The 12518-nt window shown below is 42.4% G+C and overlaps 1 protein-coding gene across 1 annotated transcript in view; it reads left to right on the top strand.

Moving 5' to 3' along the window:
• INTS8 (integrator complex subunit 8) overlaps positions 1-12518 on the top strand; it is an 83490-nt gene that overhangs the window by 45782 nt on the left and 25190 nt on the right. The window contains exons 13-16 of the mRNA XM_075920360.1: positions 5744-5877; positions 6701-6811; positions 8623-8824; positions 10298-10419. Coding sequence (XP_075776475.1) covers positions 5744-5877; positions 6701-6811; positions 8623-8824; positions 10298-10419 — 569 coding nt within the window. The remainder of the gene's footprint in view (positions 1-5743; positions 5878-6700; positions 6812-8622; positions 8825-10297; positions 10420-12518) is intronic.

The following is a 12518-nucleotide window of genomic DNA, read 5'->3' as shown; positions in this document are numbered from 1 at the left end:
GTGAACTAATAAAGATGAATTATTTTCCAAATCCTAGAATTTTATTCTTCAACAAAACCAGTCCAAGAAGAAATCTGCAGTTTTAAAAGCAAATACATTTAAAACCTAAATTACTGGAACAGAACTTAACAAGGGGAAAGAACATTCACCACCATTTTACCTGCACATACATCAGTCATGACTTTCATAGGTCAGTGTATGTGAAGCTGAGATGACCCTGAGGAACATTAAGGGCAAAGTGGTAGGAGCAGAAATGTGGTCCCTGGCACCATGGTGAAGATGGGTGGCAGGGGGTACTGTAATGGTGTTCTCCATGCACTGCAAAAGATGGTAAGCCTATGATTGATGAACCTTTAGATCCACAAGAGTCTAGAATCTGTGGGCTGTCAAGAGAAGGCCCATTATGTTTTTTTTCCTCATGTCTGCTGTTTTCTTCTCCAGGATATCTGCATTGATCACCCTCTAGGCCCCTTGCTTACAATCAGATCCAGCACTGGCTTAACATATAAGATCCTGCATCCCAAGTACCCTTCTTTCTCCTGATCTGTCTCAGGCATTCCACGGGTGTGCATTAGGACTCTCTCAAGATTGCAGCATCTTCAGCTAAAACAAAAAGAGGTTTAATTGTCAAAGTAATTACAATGAAAAGTAAAAGTGAAGATTGAACAATCCCTTCCCTTGCTCCCTTAAAGGTTTAAACAAGGCATGCTTATTGACATTTGCTTCAGAGTGCTTTTGTACAGTACCTCTCTCAGCACCATTCATGCTGAGTATGGTCTGCCAGAAGTAAAGGGAGTTGCTCAGTTGTATGAATCTGAGTATAGAGCAAACAGTCACTGCATGCTCAGGCCATTTTCCACAGGCTGTCAGAAATGTAGCTAATATCTCACTCATGAGTGTAACAAAGGCACAGAAAGCACAAGCTGGTACTCCGAGGCTGCCTTGGCCTGTATGCTGATAGCCTGTGCACTGCAATGGGGCCCTGACGAAGACATCTCTGCCAGAGGAAGAAATAAGGCTGTTGTACCTAGAATCCTTTGGGAGAGGATTGTACAGTACCTCTGTGAAAGTTTAATTGAGAATTCTCAGACAGATTCAGGAGACATCCCTGTGTACATTCGGGGTGCATCTAGATTACATCCCTCTTTTGACAGAGGGATCTAAATCAGATGCTTCGAAATTGCAAATGAAGCTGGGATTTGAATTTCCCGCACTTTGTTTGCATATTCATGTCATGGTGCTATTTTGAAAGTAAAACCGTGGTCTAGACCTCATGGTTTACAGGATCTTTTGAAAAAAGCTTCTATTTTCAAAAACTGCATCTAGACAGCAGTTTTACTTTCGAAATAGCGCTTTTTCGAAAGAGTGCCATGACGTGAATATGCAAATGAAGCGTGGGAAATTCAAATCCAGCTTAATTTGCAATTTCGAAGTGTCTAATTTACATCCCTCTGTCGAAAGAGGGATGTAATACAGACACAGCCAAACTGTTTTGCATGGCCCCTCTTGCCTACAGAGAAATGAAAAGCAGTTAACAGCTCACTCTCTACTGTATTAGAAGAGAGAGCACTACAAGTATATTAATGAAAAGTCAGTAGCTGTATCCTGTCAAGTTGGGGCACCATTAGTAGGTCATTGTAATGGGGAAAAACTCACCTCCCCCCCCCCCCAAAGTTCTTTGCTCTGCATAGGGCTCACCCATTTTCAGTTACTAGGAGTGAAGGGACTATGGTGGAGCCTAACAGATGTAGGCTCCCAGCTGAATGTCCCCCATCCTCCTCCTACTTTGTCTTGTTTTTTTATGGCAGGGCTTGTGGTTTGACCTCCTTAAAGGTATATGCAGTGATGTTATGGTCTCCATCAAATATGACATACTGCTCTTTGTGAAAGTGTCAGGTTGCGGCTTGGCATCAGATTGACTGCTGGCCTCCCTGGCCTTCTGATAGCCTGATGCAGTTCCATCATTTTCATGTGGCACTGTAGCTTTCCCTGTGTTCTTCTCATGTATCCCCCATGCAGTCTGTAAATGTCCATGTATATAGGGCAAATCCATAGTTGTGCTTGCACAGCCTCTTCTCCCCATAACTATTCCAGCAGATTCAATATCTACTGTCTACTCCATCAAGAGTGCAACTTGTGTGTGTAGCCTGCATGGTCAGCTGGGTAGTTGTACCCAATAATAAATAGCTGCTAGGTTTTCTTGCCAAGAGGAACAATCGGGAAAAGGCATTTAAAAAATGTGTGGGGCTGTAAAGGAGAATGAATGGGGCTTCCAGTGTCTGGCATTGTGGGGAAACTGCTGCAGGAATAATAGGATTAAAAAAAATAGTGTCAGCACTATTCAATGCATCTGTCTTAAGTCAATCATGGCTTAAGGCTGCTTGGGGAGGCGGTGTTACTGCATTGCTGTAATGATGATGTGTTTGTGGGAGATTAATTTAAGTGTAGACACATGCACAGCTAAATTGATGCAAGGTAGCTTATGTCAGCCTAAATGAAGTATAATCTAGGCCTGAGATCTTCGGTGGTATCATCTCCCATGTAGAGAGAGGAGGCTTTCAGTTTCAGGTCTTGGTTATTTCTTTTTCCATGCCCAGTCCAATTTGAGTTATGCCTAGCAGGTCGAGGACTTCAGCACGGTAACAGCTTGACCTATTTATAGATTTTGCAGGTTTAAATTAGATTTTTTTTTGTAATTTTGACAGTTATCAGTTTGTTTATTTTTAAGCATTTTTTTCCAGTTTTTATCTAGTACAATGTTCTGCAAATTGTAAGGGGGTCAGACAACAATCAATGATGATAGACGTATGAAATTCAGAAAATTTAACTCCTAAAATGCAAATTGTCACATGTCAGTATACAAAGAAAATATAGGTAAACAGCTAAATTCTCAAGCATTTTTTTCTTTGTCTACCAGTAAATTTCTATTATTGATAGAAATATTTTTGTCAGTTTCTGTGTGTTTGGTGAAATCTACATTTATCAATAAAAATAAAATCCTTCTAAGTCTGCCTAAGTAGCAGAAACTTGCCATACTGTGGAAGCCTCCCTTGTGCCATAGAGATGACAAGGAGGTAGTATCTTTGCAATTAATTCTTCAGGCCCTTCCATCTACTGCTATGAATAGGGAATTGATCCAAATTTTGCACTGGAGTGATTGCTTTGTATGGCCGATGCTGGAAAATAGGAGGACTGCTATATGTGAATTCCTTCCGGGAGGTGGAAGTAGTTTATTTTCTCCCAGATAGTTACATTATCTTGTTTTGTCCTTACTTTGTTCTTCCTTGCCTGAACTCAGCTGTCAGCCAAGAAAGAGCATGAACTCTTCCAACTTCAGGTCAAGCCTGTAAAGTTAACCTTTTCAGTCTAACTTATTATAAATAATGGTTAAGATTGCCGTAGTCACTCTTTCCTGATAACAGATTAGCAGTGTAAATGCTTAATGAAGTACAGGCAATCCCGCACTTACGACCTAATTGGTTCCTGGAGAACCGTCATAAGTCGAGCTGTCGTAAGTTGAACCCTGTTCTCCCATTGGCACAGTGATAAAAATGGAGGTTCTGTTCCTGGCCTGATTTGCCTCCTGGGAGTTGTAGTCCCCAGCGTGCCAGGTGGAGGCAGCATGGAGTGAGCTGCTCCCAGAGCCAGCTGGGGGCTGTGCCAGGTGGAGGTGGTGCGGTGTGAGCAGCTCCCAGAACCGGCTGGGGGCTGTGCGTGCTGGAGGCAGTGCAGTGTGAGCTGCTCCCAGAGCCAGCTGGGGGCTGTGCCTGGTGGAGGTGGTGGCCGGAGCAGGAGGGTTGTAAATGCAGGGGCGGGGGTCATAAGTCAGGCGGTCATAATTCGGGGGTCACCTGTACTCTGCAGTCCTTGCCCAGGCATTTTGCCCTCTAAAACTGTTACTTGTAGATTTTTACAAAATCTGATATACGGAATTCTAACCTATCTTGCCAGACTAGATCTTTTTCTTTTTTTCTGCAGCGGGGCCTACTTTTCACAGTAAATTATTTTTAAAGGGTATACTTTAGGTAAGAGTCATGGATATTTTTGATATGGACATTTTTAATAAAAGTTATGGACAGATCACAGGCAATAAAGGGGAAGTCCATGTCCTGTCCCTGACTTAAAATATCCATGACAAAATGGGAAGCTACTGGAACACACAGAGCCATCTGGGAGCTCCCTCCCAAGTCTCCCCACCACAGTGGGGGCTCAGAGCTCCAGGGTTCCTCTCCATTCACAGCTGTGGGATTCCCCGACAACTGTGGTACTGGATTCCCCTAAAGCACTTAGTATCTTCTGCCATCTATCTCCCACCAGCATCATGGGTACCCTTCATCTCCTGGTTCCTGTGGGAGGTGGAAGGATAATGCAGCTCCCAGCTGCTGTGGGCTGAAGTCACTGAGGTCTTAGGATTCCATGGCTGTCTTGTAGTCTGTCTTACAGTTAGGTCTGTAGACCTGATTTGTGACAGTGGATTTTTGGCTGAGCAAAGCAAGGCCTTGCCATCAACTTGATGGCGTGCATTAGTCACAAACTAATTTTTGAATGCTGCATCCAATCAGTTCTAGAATTCTGGACTGCCCCTATTCATATTTTGGTGAGAAGGGTGCAAATTGGAAAGTAGCAAAAAGGCAAGCGTGGAAATAGTGCCCCTGGCATCTGGTTTTCAAATCCATCAGAAAGGCACCTTTTGTTGTTGTTGACCAAGAAGTAGTTGACAGCAACCATTGACATTTTTCAGCATAACAATACCCATTCTAGGCTCTTCCCATATTCCCAATACCATTTTAAAATGTTGACACACTTAATGACTTAACTGTGGGACGGAGGTATGCAGGGAGGCATGTGCAATCCGTGATATGATGGAGGGGGATGAGTGAATGCAGAACAGAGTCACTGAAGTGGGTAGGTTGGGTTGCAAGAAATACTAGAAGTCATTCGTCCAGTCCTGTACATAGGATGCTTTGGAATGGCTGTCCCAGTCCCTATGTTTTGGGTGGCCCTGCAGCAGCTGCCTCAAACATTCTTTGGAAGGGAACTGTGGAGCCCAGGGTGGTCTGGGGAATTACCCAGGGGCCTGGTATGGGCAGCAACAGGTGTTGGCCCTCTCCATTCCCCTCATAGTTGGGAGCTGGAGTCATTCAGAAGCTGCTCTGCTCCTCCCCGTTGGATGCCTCTCTCACCCAGTCTGAAGCACTTAGCTTCACCAGGGCATCAAGAAGCAGAACATCTTAGCCCCAGGCTGCTCCACTTCCCACCAGTGTGGGACACAGTGGGCTGGTAGAGGGCAGCAGGGTGAAACAAAGGAGGCTCCTGCCACTGTGGTGAGTGTGGATGGAGGTGACCCCTGCTGCCACCCAGTACCAGACTCACCTCGCGTTGCTCGGAGGGTTCATTGAGCAAGAGGGCAGGTAGGGATGGAGGCAGAGCAGGAGCCAGGGCAGGGCATATGGTGGAGATTGAGTCACACCTGGGATCCTGGGGGGGCCTTGTCCCAGGGTCCCTAGGGATGGCCTTGCCAAAGGTATCGGGGGATGTAATGTTGACAACTCAGGAAGCTTGTTGAAGGGAATAGACATGTGCAAGAAACCCCTGGTAGGTGCAGTATACTTGATCTACAGAGGCAACCAAGTGTGTGTGTCTAGTTTATTATGTTTTTAAATCTTATTTTTTCACCAAGGTGCTATGTGATGGGTATACCTTATTAAAAATAAACTACTGCAGCTATCAATCTTTCTTCTAGCCTCAGCAAGTGTCAATATCGGCCAGCTGGAACATCAGCTTATATTATCAGTGGATCCCTGGAGGATTCGCCAGATTTTAATAGAGTTGCATGGCATGACATCTGAACGCCAATTCTGGACAATTTCCAGCAAGGTAAATTATTTCTCAAGTATAGCTTAGGGGTGGGAAAAAATATGGCCCACAGCCCAGATTCAGCTCATCAAACCAGCAGATCTGGCCTGCCACTGTCCCACAGCCCAGTAGGAGCGTCAGGCAGGCTTCCTGCCTGCCATGTGCTGCTCAGAGCGCCTGGCTTCAGGGGGCATGTTCTCTACACTGCAAGCCCCTGGTGGAAGGAACTTCGTACTCATGCTACAAGCACTTCTTAGGTAGCGTGCAGTAGAGAGAGCACATGGTCCCTGTAGACAGCTGCTTTGAGTGGTCTGCAGGAGCAAGGCAGCCAGAAAACCTGGTTGAGGCTCCTGCTGGCCAGGAGCCACCCAGGTAAGCACTTCCTAGCCAGAGCCTGAACCTGCCCCCCAACCCTCTGTTCCCACCCCTACCCCAAGTAACTCAAACCCTCTACTCGCAGACCCTTCACTCCCCTCTTGCATCCCAGTCCCCTTCCTCGAGCTCCCTTCTGCACCCAACCTCCATCCCAGATCCTGTACCTCCTCCATTAATATTATGGAAGAGTGTGGCTCTTATCAAATAGTTGGAGTGTCCTCCTCCCCCATCAAAAATTATTGCCCACCTCTGGTATGTGAAGTATGTAAAGTAGAACCTCAAAGTTACAAACATCCGAGTTATGAACTGACCAATTAACTACACACCTCATTTGGAACAGAAGTACATGGAAGAAACTGTTCTTTTCTTTGAGTATTTCATTAAGAATCTGGTCACTAATGTTTTATATAGTGGTTTAACGGTTCAAAAATCTGTTCCCATTTATCTGTTCTATACATTTTTCTCTTAGTGGGAAGTGCCAAATGTTTATGGAAGTGTTATCCTTGGAATTAAAGACAACTTAACTAGAGATTTGGTCTACATCTTGATGGCAAAAGGTTTACACTGCAGTGCAATTAAGGTGAACAAATTATATATAAAAAGTAAAAATGAAGAATTCATGGTCTTGGTGTTTAATACAGATCATTTGCTTATAAATCCTTTTTCAAAAGGACTTGACTACAGCGTACATCTCTGCCTTTCTCTAGTAGTTGCTCATGAAAAAAACTGCTCTGCAGTAGCCTAACCTACTAACATATTGATAAAAGCAGATGTATTCTTGGTGTAATAACATAAGTCAAATGAGGGGTGTGTGGTTTTGTTGTTTTTGTGGGTTTTTTTTTGGTAATGTACAAGTAAAAGCATAGAGTAGATTTTTGAAGCTAGGATCTGAGTCAGGAGATTTAGCATTATAACAGGGCTGTTAAGGTTAGAACTAGCTTTGTGTTTATAGCTTCATTGTTGTAAGTGTTCTAGAGTCCGTAAAAGATTGCCTTAAAATCTGGTGTGCCTCAAGGAACACACCATGTGCTGTTTGAGGCCACTTGACCAGGAATTTGTTCCCAATGTACAGCCCCTGGAGGGAAGAACAGCTTTTTTTGTATGGCACATCTTAGCAACGTTTTTTGCTCACAGATTAGAGTATAATTCAAATAATTGAATGCTTAAAGGCTATCCCAACAGACTGTATGTTACTGATCAGCCCTTTGGGGAAAATTAGATTTAAAAGGTTGGCTTCTCTATATACATATACTGAAGCACACATGCCTAAGGCATTACACTGAGCAAGTGTGCAGAGAGAAGCTATCTGTTTGGAAGACTGTTTATACATCAGTGTCTAGGTTGCTCCAAGTTCGTGCTTTAGTCATCGAGTCTGAACACCACACTAGGCTCTGAGTTCAGATCCAACCCAGGGCAGAAATCTGAAGTAAAAATAGCACATAATTTCGCCAATCTGCCTCTCTCAGAGCGGGGTTTTATTGTGAAGGAAATGTAATCTGAGTACAACAAAGTATCAGAAGGTGTTGAAATTATTTCCTTAACCTGTAGAAGCAATTACATAGTGGGAAGAGAAGGATGGAGTGGTAGAGTAGATGGGGATTGTTTATCTCTGAGATCTGATATCTCTCCCTATCCCCCATGTGAGCTGGGACCTGGGGGTTTGTGCAAAGATCTGATAATTTCCTCATTTTCAGAACCTTGAGTTTTGCTAAATTCAGTATTCTGGAAGGGCGAGCTATCACTGAGCAACTTTGATTCTGTGTTAACGAAGTTTGTCATGTCTCTTTTTTGCCATTTAATCTATTTACAGCTCTGCCACAAGAGTCACATCATTTAACCTCTCTCTGTGCCTTGGGGGGCACATGACACAATTAATTTAGTCACCTAATACTTTAGTATAGCAAGTTAAGGGGGAGTTTTTACTTAGGATACATTAATGATTAATATAGTAATTTATCAAAATGTGTCAGACTTCTTGCAACTAGCTAACACTTTTGCTGATTCTTTTTAATGAATATTCAGTGTGTGAAACTCTGTTTCTTCGCCTCACCATTCCTGATCAATGAGCTAAGGGTGAAACTATAAGAATTTTATAAATAGAAACATTTCAGAATGCTTTGAGTGACTTTTTTCCTTTTATAATATGTTGTTCTTCTGAACCTTTTTATTTTGTTTGAAGAATTTGAGATTATGGAACTCAAGTCTTTCGAGATCTGAAATTTACTTACATTATTCAAATATTAGCTTGATTCTGAAAGAATGCACAACACCTGTTACATAGGTGCCAAGGCTTGAAATAATCCAGAATTGGTTAATGTTCTAGCACTTGTCTAATTTATAATTCAGTTGAAGTAATGGTGTGTCTCTCACATATGCTGTGTTGTATTACAGGATTTTGTCCATGCAAAGCAGCTCTTTGCTGCTTGCCTTGAACTTGTGACAGAGTTTTCTCCAAAGCTGCGCCAGGTCATGCTGAATGAGATGCTGCTGTTAGACATTTATACTCATGAAGCAGGAGCAGGAGTTTGTGGAGAACGTCCTCCTTCTGATTTGATTAGCAGAGTCCGAGGATATTTGGAAATGAGGGTGCCTGGTAAGAATGTAACTGACTGATCTCTTAAACTTCAGAGGGGTAGCCGAGTTTGTTGCTTTTTAAGCTTTTCCAGTTACAGACTAATAGTCTAGCAGCACCTTAAAGACTAACAAAACATGTAGATGGTATCATGAGCTTTCGTGGGTACAACCCATTTCTTCAGATGACTGGAGCATACTAGTGCTGCTAGACTATTTGTTGATCTCTTAAAGGCACAGTAAAATATAAAGGTAGTAAAAGGTTTGCAAAACCAAAAAACAGGGTTCTGTGACCTCATTTCCAGTGACAATAATGTATAGTAAAAATATTAAACATGTTTTTAATTGTCTTAGAGTTTGAGCATCTTAAAGTGAAAAAAGTTGTCCTATGGACTGCACTTTGCCAGTTTGTTTTAAACAGACCTGGGGGAATATCTGTTTTTGTTCTCTGGCAATTCTGAAGGGGGAAAAAAATCAGTTTGACTCAAACTGAAACTGACTTTTTGCATGCACTGTTTTGTTGTAGCCATTTTAGTCTTAAGCTATTAGGCACAAATTGTGGGTGAAGTAATATATTTTATTGGACCATCTTCTATTGATGAGAGAGTAGCTTTTCAGCTTATGCAGGTCACCTAACAAAGAGCTGTGTAAGCTTGAAATCTTGTGTGTCTCACCCATAGACATTGGTCCAGTAAAAGGTATTATATCATCCATCTTTCTCACTGAAATCATTTAGAAGTTTTGGCAAGTTAAAAAAAAAATTCAAAACACCATGTTCTTTTTAATGCTAGTGTTCATTTTTGGATTGAATAAGTTTGTTTCCAGTCGTCTTAATCTTTTAAATAAAAGCAAAGGAAATAATGGGCTTGATTGATGGAGAAGTTGGTTGTCCCATAGCCCAGTGGTTCGAACACTCAGTTGGAATGTGAGAAATCCACATTTGAACCTTCATCCTGAAACAGGGGTTTGAATCCAGGTCTCTCCCCTCCCAGAGGAGTATTATAACTAATGGCAGTAGAGGTCTGGGGAGTGACTCTCAGTTCCTTCTGTTGAAGCAGTTCTGCTTCCTGTAAATAATTAAACACAGGATCAGGGATTTGAATGAAGGAAAACCAAGTTCCAATAGAATGCCCTAACCACCAGACTGGAATGTCATTCACATTCACTTTCTCTCTGTGATATTACTGTTTGTTGGTATTTTAACAAATACCATTGTGGAAGCTGAATATTGCAACTTCTTCTGTTTACATGGATGCTATGGCCTGATTTTCAAAAGCAGGAACACCTAAAACTACAAAATAAGTTCATGGAAGTTGCTGATGCTTACTCATCTGAAAAGGCATCTACCATGTTTGCTACTACAAAAGATAGGAAGCGGAAATGTGGCCAATAACTGTTTGTCGTGGTTTTTATAAATGCTAGAGTTTCGTTGGGGAAAAAATTATGACCTAGTATTGGTTGATGAGCTAAACATTTTTTTTTAAATCTCTTGTAGATATTCCTCTTCGACAAGTTGTAGCAGAGGAATGTGTTGCCTTCCTGTTAAACTGGCGGGAGAATGAGTACTTAACTATGCAAGTTCCTTTACTTCTGGTTCAGACTAATCCTTATGTGAAGGTAACAGGTGTTCAGACTGAAAGGGGCAAGATGCCATACTATGCCTCCTCCTTTCTTTTTTCTTTTGAGTTCCAGTACTTCTAAAGGCATATGTCATTCTTTCTGTCAAGTTTAATTCTAATTGCAGTAACGAGTGGGGAAAAAGTCTTCCAAAAAACTAATACTGTGTAACAAAACTAAGCATGATGCTATTTGTTCAAATTCGGTAAGATCTAGCAATGAGATTGACTTGTCTGTGCTACAAGAATAACTGACAGGAGATGTGGCTTATCCCACCTTTGTTCACTAACCTGGCAGCGGCCTGGTTTCATTAGCATCTAACACAAGAAGGACGCAAACAGTAATGACAACAAGGAGTCTGGTGACAACCTTAAACACTAACACATTTATTAGGGCATAAGCTTTTATGAGAGCCACTCCCATCTCTGTATCCCTTCCTTTTTTTTTCTCTCTTTTCTTTTGAAGGGAGTTGTACCCTTACTTAGCACTGAAATTACATCTACCCTGCAGAGAAGATCAAAGCTGCTGCTGTTGATCTTCCAGGGTTCAAATGAGCAGGTCTAGTTAAGACAGCTAATTCGAACAGGTTCACAATCCTCCTGGAAAGGAGTAACAAGTGGGGTTCCACAGGGGTCTGTTTTGGGACCGGTTCTGTTCAATATCTTCATCAACAATTTAGATATCAGCATAGAGAGTACGCTTATTAAGTTTGCAGTTGATACCAAGCTTGGATTCAATTCACAAATTGGAGAAATGGTCTGAGGTAAACAGGATGAAGTTTAATAAGGACAAATGCAAAGTGCGCCACTTAGGAAGGAACAATCAGTTTCACACATACAGAATGGGAAGCGACGGTCTAGGAAGTAGTGTGGCAGAAAGGAATCTAGAGGTTATAGTGGACCACAAGCTAAATATGAGTCAATAGTGTGACGCTGTTGCAAAAAAAGCAAACATGATTCTGGGATGAACTAACAGGTAGGTGTGTTGTGAGCAAGACACGAGAAGTCATTCTTCCGCTCTACTCTGCGCTCATTAGGCCTCAGTTGGAATATTTTGTCCAGTTCTGGGCGGCACATTTCTAGAAAGATGTGGAGAAATTGGGGAAGGTCCAGAGAAGAGTAACAAGAATGATTAAAGGTCTAGAGAACATGACCTATGAAGGAAGACTGAAAGAATTGGGTTTGTTTAGTTTGGAAAAGAGAAGATTGAGAGAGGACATGATAGCAGTTTTCAGGTATTTAAAAGGGTGTCGCAAGGTGGCGGGAGAAAACTTGTTCTTCCTGGGTCTGAGGATAGAACAAGAAGCAATAGGCTTAAACTGCTGCATGGGAGGTTTAGGTTGGACATTAGGAAAAAGTTCCTAACTGTTAGGGTGGTTAAACATTGGAATAAATTGCCGACGGTGGTTGTGGAATCTCCACCTCTGGAGATATTTAAAAGTAGATTAGATAAATGTCTATCAGGGATGGTCTAGACAGTACTTGGTTTTGCCATGAGGGCAGTGGACTGGACTGAATGACCCCTCGAGGTCCCTTCCAGTCCTAGTATTCTATGAACTGAGAGGGGCATACTGGTGGTTGCTGGTAGTCCTCCTTCCACAAGAAGTAAGGGAAAGTATTCTGCCTTTGACTTCCTGCAGTGTGGACAGCACCAAAAATCGAGTTAAAGTACTTTAAAATTATTGACCTGATTTGTTCAATGTACAAACCCTCGACGTGCCAAGCTGTTTACAATGGTGTCTTGACAGGAATCCTTCAGAATACTCTCAGGAATGCGACAAGGGTGCCTATTGTCACCTTTCCTGTTCTTGATCATAATGGACTGGATTATGAGCAGAACAGACAGACAGACATCAATGGGGCATTCAGTGGACACCTTTCAAACAACTAGAGGACATTGATTTTGCTGATGATGGCTCCTTCCACGCACACCAGCATGAAAGCATGGAAGAAAAGGTCGCAACACTAGACAAAACTGCTTCAATGACTGGACTGAGCATCAACAAGGGAAAGACCAAGACAGTGAGGATCAACCAGTCCAATAACAAGACCACCACACTGAGAGGGGATGAACTGGAAGATGTGGAGCAGATCACCTAT

Source organism: Pelodiscus sinensis, chromosome 2 (genome assembly GCF_049634645.1).
Source record: "Pelodiscus sinensis isolate JC-2024 chromosome 2, ASM4963464v1, whole genome shotgun sequence".
Classification (NCBI taxonomy): domain Eukaryota; kingdom Metazoa; phylum Chordata; order Testudines; family Trionychidae; genus Pelodiscus; species Pelodiscus sinensis.
This window is presented reverse-complemented; position numbering and strand designations above follow the sequence as displayed.